This window comes from Stenella coeruleoalba (genome assembly GCF_951394435.1).
Source record: "Stenella coeruleoalba genome assembly, chromosome: 6".
Classification (NCBI taxonomy): Eukaryota; Metazoa; Chordata; class Mammalia; order Artiodactyla; family Delphinidae; genus Stenella; species Stenella coeruleoalba.
Genome location: NC_137151.1, coordinates 127,863,386 through 127,885,470, shown reverse-complemented (window position 1 = coordinate 127,885,470; position 22,085 = coordinate 127,863,386). Strand labels below are relative to the sequence as shown.

At 59.0% G+C, this 22,085-nt stretch overlaps 1 protein-coding gene across 1 annotated transcript; it reads right to left on the bottom strand.

Annotated features, from left to right (window-relative positions):
• Positions 1-1,921: 1,921 nt before the first annotated feature.
• ATG4B (autophagy related 4B cysteine peptidase) lies at positions 1,922-22,083 on the bottom strand (the record flags this gene model as incomplete). Its single annotated transcript, XM_079924895.1, is given in 14 exon segments — positions 1,922-2,054; positions 2,944-3,037; positions 3,306-3,362; positions 4,540-4,685; positions 4,878-4,956; positions 5,446-5,639; positions 7,979-8,058; positions 10,192-10,264; positions 10,791-10,892; positions 11,291-11,389; positions 12,975-13,046; positions 13,196-13,297; positions 21,709-21,742; positions 21,745-22,083. Coding segments are annotated over 14 exon segments (1,545 nt in total). The 3' UTR covers positions 1,922-1,980.
• Between the last annotated feature and the right edge of the window lie 2 nt (positions 22,084-22,085).

Below are 22,085 nucleotides of genomic sequence, written 5' to 3'. Positions count from 1 at the left end.
GACAGCCCCGTTGACCTCTGCCCGCCAGGGCCCTGAGAGGTAAGTGTTGTCTCGGGCCCCTGCGTGTGGAGGGCGTCACAGCTCAAGAAGCCAACGCGGCCATTTCTGGAGGCCAGGACTCAGGTTCTGAGCCATGGCGCTTCCTGCTCTCCTCTGGCCTTGGTCCCCTTGCACCCAAACTGGAGGGTGGGTGGGCAGGCGGAAGCGGTGAGCTGAGTGGGCCGGGGTCGCTCCGACTGTCCCACCAGGACTTCCCGGGCAGGGCGAGAGGCCCTTGTTCACATCCTTGGTGACCCGCTCGGGGGTGACCGGCTGAGGCACGGGGCGCCTACAGGGACGCCGCCCAGGGAGCCAACACGCCACCCGGCACCGCAGTTGCTCCCTCCCCGTCTATGAAAGAAGAAGGGCGTCTTCCCAAAATCAGGCTCCCCTGCATTTTTTTTTTTTTTTTGCGGTACGCGGGCCTCTCACTGTTGTGGCCTCTCCCGTTGCGGAGCACAGGCTCCAGACACGCAGGCTCAGCGGCCATGGCTCACGGGCCCAGCCACTCCGTGGCATGTGGGATCTTCCCGGACCGGGGCACGAACCCATGTCCCCTGCACCGGCAGGCGGACTCTCCACCACTGCGCCACCAGGGAAGCCCCTCCCCTGCATTTTTTGCTTTCAACGCAAACCACACGAGTCAGAGAGAGTCGAGAATCAGTGTCGCGGAACCAGGTCCAAATAGGAGGTCTGGCAACAAACGAGCTCAGCGTGTCCATCCACCAAGTCCTTCCTCAGAACCCTCGTGAGCTTAGAAAACACTTGTTCTCATTCTTACCATGTCCAACTACAGCTCCGAAAATATCTCCGAGAAAATCAAGACACAGACGAACCTTGTTTTCTATTGAAACTGTTATTATTTGCCATTAAGAATCGCGCACTGTACGGCTAAGAGTGAGCGCTCCTCAGTAATCCTTTCCCGACACACGCGAGACACAGCCCCCGCTGCTCAGGGTGGCCCCCACCTCCGCCGTCCGTGCCGCCAGCAGGAGCTGCAGCGAGACCCCCGGCCCTGCCAGCAGCGGCGCAGCAGAAGGAATGGAAACCTTCCCACCCAACTCGCCCTGATGGATGATGGGGGGGTGAAGGGGAGAGAGAATGGGAGATGGAGGGAAGCACTCACGTCGGCAACACCTGGGGGGCCGGGATGCCCTCTGCTCGCTCGCTGGGCCAGCGAGGGCTCCGCAAGGAAGGCCCCCGGGGAGAAGGCTGCCACCTCCTGGGCTCCCAAACCCCCGCCTGCGCTCCCTGGTGGGACAAAAGCCACTGCGTGCGGCGGTGCCCGGGGCCCAGAACACAGGTTGAATGAAGGAGGCGGGTGCTGGCGTCCGTCCAGAAGGTCTCCAGCGGGCGCGAGGGGCAGAGGCACAAAGCTGAGGTTTGACCCTCCGGCCCCAAACCATCCGAAGCCTCGCTGACCGGGAGGCGGAAGAAGGCCCCGGGGATGCTGGAGCGACAGGCAAGCAGCAGCTCGGGGGCCCCACGGCCTCACCTGCGGCTCTGGCAGCGCGTCTGTCCCGGTGCCACCTGCACGGCGATGTCTTTGGGCCTCACCGCCCCCACCCCTTGCTCCTCTCCTCCCAATGCGAGGAGGCCCGGGCCGTGGTTCCTCGGCCCCTTCTCCCGCCGCGATGGCCCTGGAGGCCACGTCTTCGGAGCCTGGCTCAGGACACGCCCAACAGAAGCCATGTCCGTCACGAAACTTCAAACAGGACTTTAATTCCAAAGCGAACCCGGGCCTGGAGCCCAGGAGGAAGCGGGGCCGGGCAGGGCTGGCAGTGTGGCGGGAGAGCCCCTCGTGCGTGTCTGGCGCTTGGGTCTCCAGCGGCGCGGGCCTCTTTGTGGGCGGCAGGCGGGCGGGCGGCGGCGGGCGGGATGAGATGCGGCGGCCGAGCGCCCCTGCAGGGCCAGTGAGACCGTCCCCCAACTGCAGGATCCTCAAAGGGACAAGATTTCAAAGTCTTCATCTTCTGAGTCAAAGAATCTTTCCAGTCGCTCTACGTCAGAAGCATCTAGAAGGAACACGACAAAACCTCAGCAGGTGCCAGGCGTGGCTCAGCCTGGGGTGCGGGCCGAGGAGCAAGGGCCCGTGTGAGCACACCCGCCCCACGAAGGAGCGGTCCTGCCCAGCGCCGGACCGGCCAGGGCGCGGAGGGAGGCCGGAGGGTGCCTGGACCACCTGGCTGAGGCGCCCTCCTCCCGGGCGGGGGGTCCGAGCAGGTGGGAGAGGAGTTCTTGCCCTGTGAGCACAGGGACAAGGGCCTGGGCGGGTGAGGGCATGTGCAGCTGGGGGCAGACACGCCCCTCACCAGAGCCCAGAGGGAAGCAACGGGGGCCCGGAGGGCAAGGGTCCCATCCCAGGAGGGGTGCCCGCCCCCTGCACCAGCCGGGTGCGGTGGGGCATCTGTCCTGAGTCTGGCGCTGGCACCCCGACCCCCGCGGTTCCCGTGAGGCGTGGTCTGTAGTCCTCCCCAGGGCAGTCCCTATGTGCTCAGGGCCCCCCGGTGGGTCCCCTTTCCCCACGTGCCACGTACTTGATGCACTCTGGGGGAGGCGCCCCCAAGCCCAGAGCCACCGGGCAGTGGGGACGGAGCCACCTATGCCACATCAGCACAGGAAGCCTGGCCTGGTCCGGCTGTCAGGACCAGGGGCCACGGGAGGAGCGCGGGAGGGCTGCCCCAAGCGGCTGGGAGGAGGGAGGGCAGCACCAGCAGCGTCCCTGGTCCCACTCACGAGGGGCTGCCGAGGGGCCGCACAGCGCGAAAGGTCAAAGGCAACTGGGACGGGACCTGGGGAGGTGGAGGGCGGGGCAGAAGCATCACGCAGGCAGCACCCCCAGCCTCAAGACAGGGGACGCCCCCGTCCCCACCTGAGACGGGGCCCTGGGGCATCCGGACTCACCTAAGGACAAGTTCAGGACGTCAGGACAGGCCAAGTGGGAAGGCTGCCGCTCCACCAGCTCAAACATTGGCAGCGCGCCTCCAAGGAGGGACAGCTGTCAGCAGGACACAGCGCGTCAGGGGCCCCGTGGGCGGAGGGAGGCGCCGTGCGCAGGCAGGAAGCCCGCCACCCCTCACCACCCAGACTCGGGACTGGAAATCCCAGTGAGCCTCCAGCAGAGTCTGGCCCCGCGCTTTGATCACAGCAAGGACGCACCTGGCGTCCAAGGACCAGGCAAAGCGCGCGAGACGCGGTGCAGCCAAGCACCGCGGAGCAGGGGAGGAAGGACCCTCAGACCCGCGCGGGGGCGGGGCCCCACCAACCTTTTTCACTTGCTGGCACCAGTCGTTAAAGTCGTCCTCGGTCCCACAGAAAAAGCCCTGAAACCAAAGCCAGCAGGAAGCGAGTGGCACACACGCCCCACCCGCCGGCCGCCGTGCGCGTCCTGGGCGTGGTGGCCACCGCACACCCGGCCCCCTTCGCCTCTCCAGCCCCTACGCCCCTCTGTGGGCTGCGTCCACAGCTCTACCCTCGCCCTGTGCCTGGACTGACCGGGGAGTGAGCCGGTCACAATGACAAGTCAGGGCAAAGCAGAGAGCGCGCCCCTCCCCATGCCCCTGGGGCTGGGCCGCAGGCCTTAGTGGCCCACAGCATGCGGCACAAGGGGATAAGCAGACCCCTCCCGAGGGGACACCAGACGTGCGGACCCCGTCCCCCTGGAGCTACCGTCTGCAGGGCTCCAGGGTTGGGATGAGCTACTGGGAATGCTCAACCCGCCACGTGGAGAAAAAGAAGCTGGGGAACCAGAGAGGCACTCGGGGCTCTTCTCAGGGCCCTGGTGTGAGAACACGCGGGATGTGGCCGGAAGACGGAGGCCTGTTTCCCCGGAGCAGCCGTCCTCCGCGGCCACGAGAGCCAGGATGCGCGCTCCCACCTGACCTGATGTTCACGAGCTCACAGCGGGGGGGGGGGGGGGCCTCCTGTGACAGCGGAGCCCCCACGCGCCAGCCCGCCGCCACCGACCTCAGGGCGCGACCGAGACCCATGGGCGGTGCGTCTGGGGTCGTCCCTTCTCAGGACCGAGTGCCTCGTCGTGTCCACAACTCAATTAATCACTCCCCTAGGGGTGTTATGATTCCTATAGGTGTTTTTGGCCTCTTTCAAACCTATTTTGAGAACAACCAACAATTCCAGCCGTGTAATCAGAAGAGAGCAAGCGAGGAGGTTCATTCCTAGGGACCGCTGTGCAGACTGGGCTACTCTAAAGAGTGAAGACAGACCAAGAAGCCCCGCAGGGGTGCTGCAGGGCAGCGACGCGGGACACTCTCACGTGCACATGCCTGCCTGGGCCGCACCTGAGGCTGCCGTCAGCCCTTCGTGCTCCTTTGAGTTCTAAGCCACGTGAGCATAATACTTATTCCAAAACGCTGAGATTACAGAAACGGGGATGCCTTCCTTCTCATCCTAAAGCAGCAGCAGGACTGGGCACAAATGCCTCGGGACACCCGGGCACACGCGCGTGCAGCTGGCGACAGTGGGACCAAGCGGGGGACGCACCACGGCGATGGACGGGTCGAGCTCTGCGATGCTCATCCTGCTGGGCGGGTGCTGGCAGTGGAAGCTCTCGTCCGGGATCGGGCAGTGCTCAGAGGCCTGCAGGGCTGGCTGCGTGGTGTGAGGGTCCAGGTAGATGAGTTCCTCACCTGGGCGGGCAGCAGGCAGGTCAGCGGGAGGCCGACAGAGCTGCCTCACCACAGCCACCAGCGCCACGTGGCTGGACGGGAAAAGGGCACACGTCGCACCGGCCAGGTGGGGGCACACTGCCTGTCAAGTGGGGGGGGGGCTGCCCGAGAGACCACGCCCCTTCCTCCGACGTCACTGCAGACCCCACTCACCCACGTAGCCGATGAAGTAGCGGGCACTGTTGGGCTTCCCTCCGATCACGCCCAGGGACTGGGGCATCATGAAGCAGTGCTGCGGGGCGGAAGACAGGCCGGGCCACTGAGCGAGGGGCTTCCCGCTCCCCCTGCAGCGCCAGGTGCGGACAACCGCAGACGAAGACCGGACCCACAGGGTGCGGGTTCCGGACGCCGAGGCTGCAGGTCCTCAGGAAAGCCCCGGGCAGCCGGAAGGGACAAGGGGAGGCTGGGGAGGCGCAGACAGGGTCGGCCCAGCCTGCACACACGCCGGGCGGACAGGCGCAGGGAGTGGCCGGCGCACCGTGGGGGCGGGGGGTGGAGATGGAGACGGGAGGCCAGCAGCTCCACGTCAGCAAGAGGGGCAAGGGCTGCGGGAGGTGGCAGCAGGGACGAGTGAGCTGGCGGGGGCCGGGGGCCCGCAGGGCGGTCAGAGGGCTGGAACGGACAAGACGGAGACAGCTAGTGCTTTCGCGAGGACGCGGGGCCTCAGCCCCCCGGTGGGCAGGGAAGACAGGCGGGAGGGCACCGGCCAGCACAGACCCACCTTCAGGGTCTCCGCGTAGGCCGCATTGATGTCCGTGAGCCCCAGGCGCAGCGGGACCAGCAGCACCAGTGGTCTCCATGGTGACGGCCTGCTGGCGACCTCAGGGCCGGCCGGGAGCCCGTTACAGCGCGGCTCGGAACCTGCAGGAAGCGCTGCGGCCCCGGCACAAGGCAGGCTGCTCCCGCACAACCTTCCTGAAAAAGGGACACGTGCTTTTATGGGCTAAACGAAGTAGGCAGAAGTTCACCCAAGAGAAACAGTTACAGGATTTACACTGTTAACAGGAAACGAGTATAAAAAAGTCAAGTACTTGAAGTACACCTCAAACTTGGAAAATAAAGTATAACACTAACCCTGCTGCCGAGAGGAAAAAAATAAATTTGCACATTTTCTATGCGTTTAACTTAAATTTTTTATTGTGAAATAAAGCATACACACAAAATAATGCAAGAAAACATTTACATGCATCTTAGAAGCAATAATAAGACAAGCACCACAGAGCCACCAGCCCGGTGGACGCAGCACTGACCCAGGGCCCCTCTGGTCCCCCCTCAGCAAGGACAGCAACAAGCGATAACTTTTCTCCTTCCTTATTCTTCTGTCTAAACACACTGGGTAATCCTTCAATAATCGGATTAACTACGGGGTTCAGTGGTAGGAGAGAGCCACTCCAGTACCCCAAGCACACCAGGCACCCCATCCGTGGTTCCTAAACACCTTTCCCCACTAAAAGGAACCAGGGGGAAAATGTCTGATTCCAGGGATGAGGCAGGGAATGTACCAGGTGAGCCTGAGTCTAGTTAATGCCAGAAAGAGAACGCTGAACAACGAAAACGACAGGACTCTGTCAAAGAGGCAGCCGAATTTGGGACAAGGAATAAATAATGACCATAAGGGATAACACCTTGAATTAAAAACAGAATCCAGGAAGCTGCTGGCTCTAAAAACAGGTCTTCCAAATGTAAATAAGGCGAGGGCAGAGGGGAGAACAGAGGGCTCTTCCCAAGAAGAGCGCCAGCAGATAAACTGGAAGGGGTGCACGCACTAGAGACACCACCGTTTCAGACCCGACGTAGTACATCCTCAGTGCGTGTGACGTATCCCCGCCAGATCACTCGCGAGCCGCTAGGCACCAGGGCTGCGTCCTGAACAGGTGACCGAGGCAGCGCTACTGACAGGGAGCAAGCCGTTTCCGGGCCGCTCTACCGTGGACACCGCCACCAGGCACGCTCCCGGTCAACAGGCCCGATCCAAACCTAAACGGGCCTGTGTCACGAAGCCTCCACAAACTCCAGAAGGCCCAGGCACATACATCTCCTCCATCGGGCTGCTCCTGCGGTGTGTCCTTAAACACACCTGCGGCCTAGTGAGTGGCGTGCTCCTGGATCTCCCAGCCGCTCCGGCAAAGTAACAGAGCCAAGGAGACGGGCGTGGGAACCCCCAACCCATAGCCAGTCTGTCGGAAGCACAGGTGACCACCTGCACTGGCCACCGGGGTCTTAAGTTGGGGGCGGGGGCCAGTCTGTGGGTCTGATGCCACCTCCAGGTGTGCAGACAGGGCCAGAACTGAGCTGAACTGCAGGATGCCCATTCATCTTCACTTTTTATGATCTGGTCACCAGTATTAAAGGTACGTGTTTTCTCCTGAGTTCAGTACACATCAGATTCTGATATGTAGTCTGTAAACTTGACTCTTTTTGACCCAAAAGCTAAAACAGAAGTTTGACATTTCTAGGTAGTAAGAGTTTGTCCTTTTTTCTATGTACTCTGCATTAGTTTATATAAATGTCCCATGGACATTTCTGAAAAGGTACGTTCTGCTACCAGAATCTAGGGTTTGACACATGTTCCGCTCAACGCTCTTACTGTATTATTCGCATCCTTGTAACTTTATTTTTACATACTCGATCTGCCATACTGTCTCTCTTAATTTACTGTAAGTTTTGCTTCGCTGATTCTGAGGCTCTTTTGTGATGAGAACATTTTCCTTGCTGACTAGATGGTCGCCACTAGCGCGGCCCCTCTGGTGCCTCTGGAACAAGCGCAGGGAAGCAGGACTGTCGTTGCTGAGCTCGGGGCTCCCTGCATCCTCGCGTGGCCTGGCCCATACAAATGCCCTGTTAGTAAGGGGTGGGTTTCTGGCTGCACCAGGCCCCCATTTGTAGTTTTCTAGCCCCATTAGCATTGTCAACGTGTCTAAATTCTCTGCTTTTCCATCAGGAGACCTCATGAACCCAGGTACTCCTCAGAATTCTAAACACTTCCAGTAGCGCCTGGCATGGCCGGAAGACGAGATGGCCAGGGCCAGTGTGAGTCGCCCTTCTTCATGGCGCATCAGGGCACACACAGGGCCTTGCAGTTGAACTCAGCACACAGGCGTCAATTATTTGTAACGAAGACGCAGAAGCAGCGTGGGCACCAAGTGGCCTTCCGCTCAGCCTGGCCGGCACCGCCCTCAAGGGCCCACGGGCCAGGCAGGGAAGCGAGCTGCCCTGGTCCCGTCTGCCACGACACCGCGCTCTGGCTCACTTACTGATGTCCTCCATCACCACCGTGTTGTCCATCGCTACGTGAACGGCCAGGGCGCTCCACGTGTCGAAGACGGCGAGCTTCCTACCAGAGAGGGCAGAACACACTGATGAGCCTTCACAGCTCGAAGACCTGTGGCCTCTGCCGGCCGCTTCTTCTCGCCCGGGCCCCACGCTTGCCACACCCAGCCGCCATCGTGCAGGGCAGGTCCTGTGCAGGAGCCTGCCGGGGTGCCACTTCCCGATCAGGCTGGACACGGGCAACAACCAGAATGTAAGCCCAGGTCTCGGACACTGCCCGAGGCAGGCCCAGCCCCGTTGTATCCCCCAGGGCCCCTGAGCCAACGGCCGGCTTGAGTTCTCACAGAGAACCTGCGGGTGACAGAGAGCCCAGCAGGGAGTCACCGTGCTGGGTGGGTCACTGTGGCCGAGGAATTACGGTTCTGAAAGAAGAGCAGATTCCGCGACCGAAGGCACGACGGGAAGGCCTCTGAGCTCACCTTAGGGGCTGTGCAGGGGCTCCCCAGGTGAGAGCGCACCCAGCGCACCTGGGGACACGGGTGGAGGGCGGAGGCCCCTGGTCTCCTGGTGGGAAGGCCAGAGCGGATGCCACCTGCAGGGCTCCACCGGCTACCTCCCTCCCCTCCCTCCCGGGCTCACCGAGGGCCAGGTGGGTCCCCGTGCTGAGAGACGCGGACACACAGGAAACCAAGTCCCAGGAGAGGCTGGCACTCCAGGGGAGCTAAGTGCCTGGGGAAAGCACAGAGCAGGGGCAGAGGGGAGGGCGCTCCTCTGACGCAGGCGCAGGGAGGCCTGGGTGGGAGAGGCCTCGGCGCAGAGGCCCGGGGAGCAACGCGGAAGGCCTTGGGGGGCGCTCCAGGCGAAGGGCACAGCACTGCAGGGGGAGGACAGGGCCGGCATGCTGGCCTGTGCCTGCCGCCCTCCCGGGAGCAGCGGGAAACCCCAGGACAGCTGAGAGAAGAGGAACAGATGGCCACCGTGTTTGAGGATGTGACTCTGCTGCAGACTCTGCTGCAGTTTGGAGGGAGACGCCAGGATGGTAGAGAGAGAAGGCGGCGAGGGAGGGGCCAGGGGGGCAGAGAGCACTGCTCAGAGCTCGGGCACACGCGGGTGGGCTGTGCTCAGCTTTTGGCCTGAGCCCCTGGAAGGGTGGTGCTGCGTTCCTGTAGGAGCAGTGGGCTGCACTGGAGCAGAGGGCAGGGCCAGCTCTGGGTCTGGGCTATTAGGTCAACGTGCCCCTTGGGCATCTGAGGGGCACTGCCGAATAAGCGTCTGGTTGTGAGTCTGGAGTTGGGACAAATCAGGAGCTGCGCGTGCGCAAACAGGAGGTGAAAAGCCGCGACCAAAGGCGCGAGACAAGCCCGCAGGGCTCAGCAGTGCCGGCGACCAGATGGACAGAAGAGGACAGCTGAGCAGCCCAGGTTTCCAAGGAGCGCGGCAAGCACCCACACCGGGGGCTGCCTGTAGACAGCTGAGTAAGTCGGGGCTGAAACTCGGCCTTGGGACATGATGATGGAACTGACTGTGACCTCGACCGGGCTGCTTCAGGGCAGCGGGGCTGGGCCAGGACGCTAAAGGGCAGTGGGGGCTGGAAATCCCAGGGGCTGGGCAAGGAGACACAGACACAGTGGGCTTGGGGATCAGCTGGAAGCTGGACAGGAAGCGGAGCAAGTGTCCTAGACCCCAGGAACTGACCCCAGCAGCAGGTGAGGAGGCTCACGCTGGGCCCAGGGGCAAAGGGAGGCGCCCACGGGGACTCCTGCAGCGCGGGAGCAGGCGGCAGAGGCGCGAGGCGGACGCGCGGGGAGCCAAGGCTGAAGACAGTGGTCTCAAGGCAAGGGGATGGGCGGGAGCAGAGGCGGAGGCCCAAGGCGGCCACAGGCTGCCCGCCTGAGTGTTGTCACCCCACGACCACTTCCCAGGCCACCAGACACCATGGCACAGGAGAGGACGCGACACACAAGGAGCAAAGGCCCGATCCAGTGGCTGCATCTGGATGAAGGCATTCAGCCTCACTAGAAACGGAAATCCCAATTCGCGAGACCACCGGCACGGTCACCTCTGAGGACCCTCCTGAGGGTCCTGAAAAGAGGACGAGACCCCTTATTTCCTTCAGCAGCAAAGACTGAGGCAAGGCTGAGCACCCCAGGCACCCGTGCCACCCTGCAGGGGGGGCAGGAGCGCGCTCGGCACCTACTTGAGGACCTGGGCAACGGTGTTGGGCCCGTACCACTGGCCGATGGACTTGCCCTCGCCGACTCCCATTTGTGCTGCAGGAAACAGAGCCGGTCAGCGGCACACGTGCCCCGCCACCCCCACACCCCTCCCTGCGCCTCACAGAGGCCGATCCCAGCACGTGTGGCGTGAGGCGCGCGTCACAGGAAGCCTGCCTTGGGCACGAGCTCCTGACTGGCACCAGGACGCGTCCTCCCAAAGGGACAGACTCCTCCTCAAGGTGTCCCCTCCCCACCGACCTGCACCGGGCAGCAGGACTGGGGACATGGCCCAGGCGAGCGAGTTCAGGGCTCTACCCGCACCTCCGTCTACAGGTGGAGACACGACGCTCAGAAGCTGGATTAAGACACAGGAGCGCCCGGACTGCCGGCCGGAGCCCGGGAGGACCAGCGTCCAAGGTCACCAAGTTGGTGTCCAGAGACGGGGCGCCTCACAGCACTTCACCACTGGCCCAGGGCCGTCCCCACCCTGCTGGCCTGCGCCTCACAGCACGCCAGAGCTCTCGGGGACCCGACGCCGCAGCGTCCCGAGGCATGGGCCCGGCGCGCTGCCACCCCCCACCTATCTGGTGGATGGAGTAGCAGCTGTCCTTCCTGTCCAGGAACTCGTGCAGGACGCTGAAGTAGCTGTCCGGCTGCCTCGTCCGCCGCGTCCACCTCCAGTCTACGGAAGACACAGACGAAGTTCAGTCTCACCAAAATACAGGCAAGAAGGTTTCATTTCTCTAAGGCACTCAAGGCACTCGTGGTATCCAAACCTCTCGTGAACCTTTCTAAATTTAAGAACCGAGTTCTCCGGGATTTCAAATACACAGATGCCAACACATCAAGACAAATCCATACAGAAAGGAGAGAATGGCTCAGTAGTTTAAAAATAATTTCTACAAGACAAACGTTTATCAACATTTCTTTAAAGCCCCTTTCTCTAACCGACGAGAACCACTGGGTCGTCGCTGAAGGAAACCCCAAATCCTAAAGCGTCTCGTGGTGACCCACTCCCGCCGACCTGGCCCCACCACCCTCCTGGCTTCCTGCGGACGTGGCCGCCCCAGGCTGACTCACCTCGGCCCAGGTGCCGGCACACCAGGGCTTGGGCAAAGATCATCTGTCCACACCGCAGCATGCAGCCCCAGCCCGTGTCCGAGGTGGGGCCGGTGCCCCCTGCCGTGGAGGACAGAGAGAGAGAGGCACTCACCGTCAGACCGAGGCCAGGAGCCCACGCACGGGTCACCTCCGCGTCAGGCGACACATGCCACGTGAACCTGCTCACACCAAGGCTGCGTTTGCTGGGAAGTGAAACGTCCTAACAACCCCCTCAAAATGGGCCAAGACGTGAACAAGTCACAGAGAGAAAAGAATGTCTGGAAACATGGAAAGATGCTCAGCCTCATGAGTAACGCGGAAAACGCTGCCCACCGGCCAGGGCACAGGGAGACTCTGACGCTGGGCACCGCGGTACCAGGTGTGCGCAAGACAGGCCCTAAGATGACAGGAAACAGCGCTGAGACCACGCGGGCCACCGTGGGGGGGCCGCATCCTTTGCCCGCCCCTCTGGCAGCCCCTCCCGCACACACGCGCAGGGGACAAGGCCCGCCTCCCGGGGCAGCGGTGGGATTGGGGGAGGCAGGGCCAGGTGTGCAGAAACAGCCCCAGCCACCCACCCACGCCCCACACGGTCGGCTCCACGCGGCCAAGGCCGACACAGACCACACGGCCGGGAGAGCCACCACGCTCCACCCGATGGCTTTTCCAAACACAGGGCTGCCCTCCAGCCTGCCCTGCCCCTGTGGGTTCAGACACCTATGGGTTCAGGACGCTGTAGGTCAGGTGTCTGTCCTCCCGACCACACAGTGAGCCTCACAGGCCAGGCGACCCCACCCCTGAGTCCAGGGCCAAGTAGGGGTGAAAGGAGAACTTTTGCTGGATGAACCAACATTTCCCGAGCATGTCTGACAAGCCCTGTCACTAGACACTAACCCTGGTGATGATGGCCACACCCCCTACCTTCCAGTGTTCCCAGACGTCGAGCTCTGGGGGACGGATGGAAGCACATCTAGCAGTGGGACCAATCGAGACAGGCCGCCAAGGCAGGGCCGCCTCCTGGTCCCAAACCTCGGCCTGGGGTTCTCTGACTGGCAGAGGCCAGGCGCGGAGCCAGGCCCCATCTGTCCACCTCCAGGGGTACCGCGAGGAGAATCACTTCAATGGAACATGCTTTCGTATCACGTGAAACACGTCACATCCACCTTCAGCTCCCACCACAACTAGGTGTGGGAGATACTAGAAAAGGCAACGGGTACGGAGCAAGGGCGTCCCAACATCCTGGACCAACAGCAAGAAGCACGCTGTACAGCTACGACGCAGGACAACACCAGATGCACAGGCACACGAGCCCCCCGGGAGCAGCAGGCTGCAGCGCGACCGTGACGTGCCACACCGCTTCCCGCCCCGTTCTGCTCTACGTTTCCAATGCCGGTCATGACCCATTATCCAGATTTTAGGCCCCAGTAATAGAGTGTGGCTTACAGTCAGAAACAGCACTGCCTCAGCAGAATCAGGGGCCCTGGGTTTGGAATCCAGCTCTGCCACCACCAGGCGCAAGACCTCAGCCGGTTTATTTAACTAGGGTTGCCTCAGGATGACACCAAGTGACAAGTACTTGACACACTGAAGTCAGAGCTAGAAACCTAAGTTTTCCTCTTGAATCACATGCGCTTCATCCCATGTTGTAACAAACAGTACTCACCAATGGCCGGGAAGTTCTTCCTGTATGTAAACCAAAGTCTCGACGCCACATCGGCCAAGATCTCGTCCTTTTCTAGAGAGCGTTCGAGAGAAGAAACATGCACACACAGCCGTCAGTTTCCAGGGCACTTGTTACAGAGACAGCAGATAACTACCACCACCAAACAGTCCTTTCTGCAGACTGAGCACGCAGAGCACAGCAGGCTCCGGCAGGGCTGGTACCTGTGAAGATGCTGTACTTTCTACCCAGGATCCAAAGAGGCTCCGAGGTTTCGGGGAAATCTTCAAACTCAGCAAATCGGAGAGTGTCGTAGGTCAGAGTAGCTATGGAAAGCAAAGACACACTCTGATGACAGTTCTATGATTTCATAAAACAACATCAGAGATAATTTATAGCATCTCCGTACAAAGAGCACACATGGAATTCTGCATCTCAGTGCACCAGCCACACCACTACACTGAGAAATCAAACACTCGCGACCCGGCAGCGGCCCTGCACCCACTTCCTGAGCCTCTCAAATTCAAGACAGAGTCATTGTCTGGCAGACCCAAGGGTGAGAGACCAGCTGGGGGCCAGGCCCAGGCCACAGAAAGGAGGGGAAAAAAAGGCACCTGATTTAAGCCCTTAACTGGTTTAAATTTAACTCTAAAAAGACAAAAACACAAGAGCCCAAACCTTTATCTCTGTACACGAGGGCGGCCCCAGATGGCACAGAAGGTCGAGCAAGCTCTCCTGGCCGTCCCAGGGCTCCCAGGCCATCCCGACTTCTGGGTTAGGAGCCGTAATGCAGTGAGCAGCAGAGGGGCAGAGCACTACTCCTGGGAGGGACACTGACCTCCTGAAACTAGTGCAAAGCCCTTCAAGGTCCCGGGTGCCGCGAGGCCTGGAACCTGGGGGGCGCACCCCGACTTCCTAAGGAGGTGCCGTGCGTGCAGCAGCGTCCACCTGCTGTGTCTCCAAGGCCTGAGCGCCTCCTCTGTGAGCACCCCCTTCCGTGTGGCTTCCACAAAGAAGCTCGAGAGGCCGTGTCCCTACCGCCCTGGAGCTCCGGCAGAGGACACCCTCCCTCTGCACACGGCCCCAGAGGCGACAGAGCTCAGCCACTGCCCGCGAGGTGAGGGGCACACAGTGTGTCCCAGGTACCCCATCTCCCCAGCTGCTGCCTCACCAGCTCCACAGTGCTCTCTTACCCTTCACCTGCACTCAACTCTTTGGAAAATCAAAGATATTAAATGCGTTTCCCCCACACCGGAGTTTATTTTTCAACAGCCCTACCTTTCGGTAAAAATGACATATGCTATTTATAAAAAAAAAATAAAAACCCCGAAGACTACAAAATGTAAAAAATCACCCTCAGCTTCGTGCCCAGCACTGACTCTCCTTCCAGAAGCCTGTATGTGTAGATCCATAAATGAAGCCACGCCGCACCTGTGGTTTCTTCATCCTTTTCCACGTGGTGGTCGCAGCACCCCACCCAGATGTCCCAGGGCCTCACAGTGTCCTGCTGCACGCACATCCCTGCCAGCCCACACCCCACAACCTCCCAGCTCCGGCCTTCACAGGCTGGAGGTTCCCGAGCAGGCACTTAGCCTCTTGGTGTGGAAAGCCCCTCACCCATAAAGCGGAGCATATAACAGGATGCCCGGCAGCGCAGCGCTGAAGTGTCCCTGAAACCCTTCCCATGAGGGGCTCACGAGGAGGCTGGCAGACAAAAGGCTCCAAGACCAGCTGGTGTCACTAACATCAAGGACGAAGACAAGCAATTCTACTGCATCCAAAAGGATTAACTGGATGCACAGCAAATTCACAGTCACAGGGCTGGGATAGCAGCGCTCACTGAACGAACAAATCCGCTTCAACAGAAGGCCCTGTGTTCACCGCTTCAAGAATGCTCAAACCGGGACTTCCCTGGTGTCCAGTGGTTAAGAATACGCCTTCCAATACAGGGGACGCAGGTTCGATCCCTGGTCGGGGTACTAAGATGCCATATGCCGCGGGGCAACTAAGCCCGCACACTGCAACTACTGAGCCCTCGAGCCGCAACGAAAGATTCCCCATACCGCAACTAAGACCTGACGCAGCCAAAAATAATTATTTTTTTTAAAAAAAGGGATCCTCCCCCTTGCAAAAAGAAAAAAAAAATAGAATTCTCGAACGTTGGGAACCCAGACCCAGCTCTGCCTTTTTTCTTTTCACCTGAAATCCTACAGGGTCAGAGGAGTCCTGTGCTTCCAGAGCAAGCTCTGCTGCCCAGAGGGCTGGGCGCAAGGCAGGGAACATGTCTTTCCAGACATTCTTTTCTCTCTGATGTGTCTGCTTGTCCACACCTCTCCAGACGACGTCAGCCAGGCCGCTTTGGGATCAGGGGTAAATAATTTAATGTCCAAGTTTCTCTCTCCCCTTTTTTACATAAGATTACTTGTTTCTGCAGGTGATTATAAAAACCGAGTTGAGATGAGTTAAAGTTCTACCTTTTCAAGGAGCTGAAAACATCATGTGTCTCTGCTGCCCCTCGAAAGCCACCCCACATCTTCAGAAAGCACGGCCTTCTCTGACCTCGAGGCTTAAACGATACGTACGCTCAAAACCCACAAAGATGACTCCAAGAAAAAAGCACGCAAACAAGACCTGATTTCAACTGACAGCGCTGTGGGACTGTACCTCTCACCCTGCTGGACCGAGACCCCAGGAGACTGCAGCCTTGAACTGAAGGCAGACATGCCTTCTAAACGCTGGAGGCTCTGAGCGACAGAGGGACGCGGCACACATCAAAGGACTGTTGAGACACTCCTGAGACACCTAGCTTCCCACAGTGAGAAAACTACCACCACGAGGGAGACAAGCAGATAAGGAAGAGAAGGAAACAAGGTTCGTTCTGAAAGCCAGGTGACGACGGCCGGCCGCCCTGCAGTGGAGGGGATTTTTCATCTCCAAAGACACCACACGCAAAGCAGGCACATCTCTCAGGGTAATGAGCCAACTTTATAGGCAACAAAGCCAACTTCAGAGGGAACGTAGTAACAGGTGTCCTACCTATTAAATTAGAACACATCACCGAGCTTCCTGCCGTAACTAACAGAATGACGGCTGTGCCGTCTCAGCCTTTAGAGTCCTCACTGCGTGAGGCACCTGAAGGGAAAAAATGGGCAAGGTGGCAGCCGCAGGGCCCGGCAGCTCAGGTGCAGCCGGGAGGTGACAATGCAGGTGGTCTCCACGTCCCCTGGGCCCACACCTCCCTGTTCCTCCTGATGGCAGGACCACCCGAGTCCTGCCCCCTGTTGGGTGCGGGTCACACCTGCCTCTTGAACCAGCCGCGGACACCCCGCAGGCCCTGCTCCCCTCTCCGGGCCACACGGGGCACCGGGCAGAGCATCCGGTCAGCGCGCGGGGCCAGAAGTCCGTCGCTCCCCCCGTGGGAACCCTCCGCGCCTGTTTCCTCGCTGGTAAAGCAGGAGTGGTGCTGCTTTCCTTGAGGCTCATGGGAGGAAGAAACACGTCAACATACAAGAAGAGCTCTGATCCTCACTGGGTGGCGATGGGCAGCACACGCGGGGCATCGCTGAAGCGGGTAGGAGACCTCATCTCCAAGGCCCGCGACCACAGGGAGGTGCAACACCCGGGACGACGTCCACCGCCCGAGTGACTTTACCAGACCCGGACCCGGTAACGGAGCCCGCTCGCAAGGGCAGGGCCGCCGGCCACTTCCCGGGCTGCTTCACTGTCCTCAGGCTTCCACCCCGGAAAGCAGCACAGAGACGGACCTGCGGCGGCTTCAACCAGAAGAGCGGCGAGCGGAGGGCTTCTCGTTCCCGGGCCGCTGTCAGAAAGTCCCCGCGGGCCTGCGCAGAGGACGGGACCAACCCTCCCTCCTGACACCCACCCGCGAGGCCACGGGCCGGGGCACCTGGACCGGACCCCCAGCTCCCTGACCTTCGGCTCAGCCTGTGTAACGGAGAAATGAAAGACTTTTCCGAATTCCATTCACCTCCAGTGTTCAACTTCCTAATTTGTATTAAGATTTGATTTTGGAGACAGAGAATCCACACGCTAGCTGTATGACACCCGACTCAAATCTCTAAGCCTCAGTTTCCTCACCCACGAAATGGGGAGAAGCTGCCAGCTCTGCCCAGTGGGCTGAGAACACAGGACGGGTTCCAGCACCGTGGGCAACCCCCAGCCATGGCTCTGAGCACCTCCTGTGCCTCTTCCTCGTGTGATCTCAGACCTCATTACTTACAAGAGGAAACTAAATTCCCCCTTCCCTGAACCAAACAACACTTTTGTTTTATCATCGGTGTTAATTTAGCCATAAATATGTATTCATGTTTGTGCAGAACAGAAAACATTACAGAACACCAGTCCAGAAAAGACTCCAACAGAAAAACTAATACTTTTCCCTTTTGAAACTAAAGTTCGCGATCACTGAGCTTCACAGAGGCCGACCAACACGAGGAGCCCACCCTCGAAGGTTCCTCATCGACTGTTCTCAGACTGACCAGCTCCACTGGGGATTGAGGCCAGCAGCCTCCGCACTCCGCCCACAGGGCTACCTCGTCTCACACCACAGCCCTGTGATAACCTCAGCACCTTCACATCCGACATCATTTCATTTGAAGTTCACACACCTCCTGAGTTAAAAGGAGCCCAACTTCCCAAAGAAGTCCAGTCTCCAGATGCCCAGATAATGATTTTAATTTTTTTAAATCTTTTTTTAAATTTTTTTTGTTAATAATTAATTAATTTGGGGCCGCGTTGGGTCTTTGTTGCTGCACACAGACTTTCTCTAGTTGCGGCGAGCTGGGGCTACTCTTCATTGCAGTACACGGGCTTCTCATTACGGTGGCTTCTCTTGTTGCAGAGGACGGGCTCTAGACGCGCGGGCTCAGTAGTTGTAGCTCGGTAGTTGTGGTGCATGGGCTTAGTTGCTCTGCGGCATGTGGGATCTTCCCGGACCAGGGCTTGAACCCGTGTCCCCTGCACTGGCAGGCGGATTCTTAACCACTGTGCCACCAGGGAAGTCCCATGATTTTAATTTGAAATAAGATGACACACAGAAGCAAGACAGGCACCATCCACCTTGAGAAAGAAGCCTTTTAGAAACACCTTTCCCACCTGGTCACCTGGGTCCCAAACGCCTGATTTTCCACCTCTTCCTCCCTAGGGTGTCCCTGATCACACCCAGAAGAGGAAGTGGAAAGCCTTTTAACCGAATGGCAATTCCATTTTTAAAATGTTTCAATTTAATGTTATTAATATGATAGAAAATAGCAAACTGTGCTCCATGAATGTAACCACATGACAGTCCCAATTACGTAACTCATCCAGGGAGAACGACAAGAATCATGCACCGTTACTTTTCCTTTAGAGCTAAGTGTAACGTGCCACATTTCAAAGACACTTCCTCAAAACGCTACGCTTCTGAAAGATTATACTCCGTAAATACATGTATTATATATGCTTTAGGAATAAAATCAGAACAAGGAATCTTCCTTTCCTTCAGAAAATGCTTATGTTTAAGATAACAGGTTTGCAAATAGTTTTTTCAAATCCCAAATAGTTTATATGAAAACGCTGGTGGTTCAGTTCCGAATGAAAAAAGGAAGGAAGGGAAGGAGAATGGAAGGGAAGAAAAGCTGGAACTTCAGCGGCATGAGAATACTGCACACGCCGCTTCAGTGGCCACGCTGGACAGAGCGTCCACAGCGAGCCCTGCTGCCCTGCAGTGAGCTGCCCTCATCAGCCACACTTGACGCCAACACACTGCATTTCCGTTACACACAGACTCTGCAGCCCAGGAACGTCTACAGGACAGGGATGTGTGCGTTAACACCAATTCAAGTTCTGCTTCTTCGATGGCCAGCCGCATACCAGACACAATGTAAAGTACCAGAGATGAAGCACAAGACACCGGCTCTGTCCTCAAGGAACGGACAGCGTGTTGCTTTAAGTGCCAACTGGAGCGGGTTTTTTTTGGCTGCGTTGGGTCTTCGTTGCTGCGCGCGGGCCTTCTCTAGTTGTGACAAGCAGGGGTTGCTCTTCGTTGTGGTACGCGGGCTTCTTATTGCGGTCGCATCTCTTGTTGCGGAGCACGGGCTCTAGGCGTGCAGGCTCAGTAGTTGTGGCGCACAGGCTTCGTTGCTCCGCAGCATGTGGGATCTTCCTGGACCAGGGCTCAAACCTGTGTCCCCTGCGTTGGCAGGCGGATTCCCAACCACTGCACCACCGGGGAAGCCCCTCGGGCGTGTTTGAATGAACAGTGCTTGGGGCCTGCCTGCCACATTCAGACCTCTACACAGCAGCCCCAGGGCCCCATCCCCAGCTCTGTCTCTCTCCTCCCACACTCAGACCCTCAGTGACCTCGTCCAAAGTGGCCCCCCCCGCACAGTTCTACCTCCAGCCCCGCCCTCCTCCCTCAGCTCCAGGCCTGCAGACCCAAGGCTCTCTGGACGTCACAACATGGACATCTTGCAGGTACCTCATGGTCACCATGTACAAGACCAAACTCCTAACAGCTCCCCACCAAGCGGGATCTCCCCACGTCTCCCCACCTGAGTGTCTCAGCTCAAGCCATAACCTCACCATCTCCAGCCCCTCCCTCTCCACTCTGCCCTTGCCACGTCCCACTGGTACAGTCCCACTGTCTCAACCTGCAGAGGCAGCCAGAGGTCAACGCCCTCTCCCCACGCTGACCGAGGCCTCCAAGGGTTCGCGCGCGGCGTACTGCAACAGCCTCCTAACTGGTCTCCTGGCCTCGCTGCTGCCCATCTGCAGGAGAGCAGCCCGAGCAAGTCGCGTTACTCCTCCTCTCAAAGTCTCCAAAGTATCTTCTGCCCGCTCGGACGCCCTCACCACGATCCAACAAGGCCTCACCTGGGCCGCATCACTGCTCCGTCTTCAGCTCTCTCACCCCCACCCACTGTACCCTGGCCTCACTGGCCACTGGATGCTCCCGGAGCAGGATGCCTGCCCTCCCCCAGCACTGCTTCTGAGTCCTGGTCAAAAGTTACCTCTGTGGTGAGACCTTTCTGGGCCGTCCTGGCGACTCCAAACCCCTCCTGTTTGACCCACGTCACCCGCCCACGAGCCACACCGTGGGTGTCGTGTCTAGCATGTCAGCCAGCACACGGTTTTTATCTATTTTGTTCACTTCTCTAGCCCCAGGGTCTAGAACAATGCCAGACACAAACCCACACTCAGTAATAAGTATAGTTATTGAACGGATGACTATAAAAACAACCAGGAACTGCATAACATCTGGCAAGGAAGGCAGAATCTGTAAGGACTCCAGGGATGAGGGGAGGCTGGACCATTAATCATCCTAAAAGGTGGTACAGCACCACAGCAGAAAGAAAACTCTCCACAACACCCTACAAATGTCATATACGTTTTTATTAGCATCAGGAGAGGCCTTCAAACGTGAACAGCTTTTCTGCTTTGAAGCAGTGATCTGTGTCCCATGAGGTATCGCCATGTGGCTACTCAACTTTAACGTGATGGTTTTCACGTTTAACGTAAAACGACCATCACAAAACTGTTTCTTCCACCCTAACTGAGTCTCCCAGTGAATGCTCTTAGGCACCCAAGCAGTCATAACCTAAAAGAAAGGAGATGACTAAATAATTCTATTCCTTCCCCGACCCCGGGCCTAGTACTTTTTCTGTTTTGAACAACTTCACAATACTTCTGGTTAACATCATGTTTCGGGAGTCATGGCTACCATTCTGTCCTACTACCTTGTGACTTAAGTGACAAGATGCCACAAGTCACTGAAATATTGGCCATACAGGTCTATATTACAGTTTCCAAACTGAGAATTCACTAAATTTACACTGCAGCTACCAGGGAAAAAAAAATGAGGCAAAAACAATGCCATCCAGAATGATAGGTGGAATTAAACCAGAAGAAAGTTTTTACAGATGTGGGGATACTTGAATACAAATCACTCCCTACAAGTTATAAAAGAACTAAAACTGCTGTGGGATGAAAAAGAGGGCCTTTCAAGGTGTAAGAATGCTTTCAAGGATACTGGACAAATATCCAAAATAGCGTGCCAGCAAAAATTAAACAATTCTCCCCCCTGGAGCAGAAACATGATGAAACAGAGCACAACAGCACATCCACAGATGTACACATACGTACGTATACGCACACACCCTCCCACCCCAGCCCCCACACACTTTGTGTTAGAGAATTAAGACATGATGAGATGGATTCAGTCCGTCTTTTCAGTCACGGAAAACGCTTAGATCACCTACTGGTTATTGAATTTGAAAAAAAAAAAATGCGTATGGTTTGAGTGGTGGAGTATGTTGCTCGCCTCCAGCCCACCCCCGTAACTTTATATAGAGTGAAAGTTTCCCCTTCGTAACTCCTAGCTAACGGACAAAAGCTTCCCCACCGCAGTGTCATGGACCGGCTCCGCCCGGCCTCCAGCACCGCTCGGCGTCCCCACCCGCCGTCCCGGACGCCGCGCTGCCCCGATTGTCCGAGCCGGCCGCGGGCCCGGGGGACCGGCCGCCGGGGCGCTGTGGGCGGCCCGGAAAAGCGAGAGACACGCAAACGGGGCTGTCAGACCCGCGCCGGCCTCCCGCGGACGCCGCCCGCGCCCCGCTCCGCCCCAGGGCCCCGCTCCGCCCCGCGCCCAGGCCGCGCCGGCGAAGCCCCGGCCCAGACCTCGGCGCCAAGCGGCCCGACGAGCGCCGCCCCGGTCCCCCCGCGCCCCGCCGACCCTCACCTGCGTCCATCTTCCCTCCAGAGCCGCCGACTGAGCCCGGCGTCGCTCCGACGGTTCCGCAGAGAGACGCGACGGGCCGCCGCCGTGGCCAATCCGGGCCGAACGGGTGCGGGCGCGGGCGGGGCCGGAAGTACGCGACGGAAGTGCGCCGCCGCCATCTTGGCGTACGGCGGACCCAGCGCGGAGGTCCGGGCCCGCGCGCTCGGCTCCACGGCGGCCTGCGTCGTGCTTCCGGGAATCCCAGCAGCGACCCACCGGGGCAGCGGAAGCAGGCGCGAGCGGGCAGCAGGGCACCGGGGCGGGCTCGTGAGCCCGTCGTGCGCTCAGGCCCGCCGGCGCGGCCATCTTGCCGTACGGATGCCCCCCAGGCGCCATGT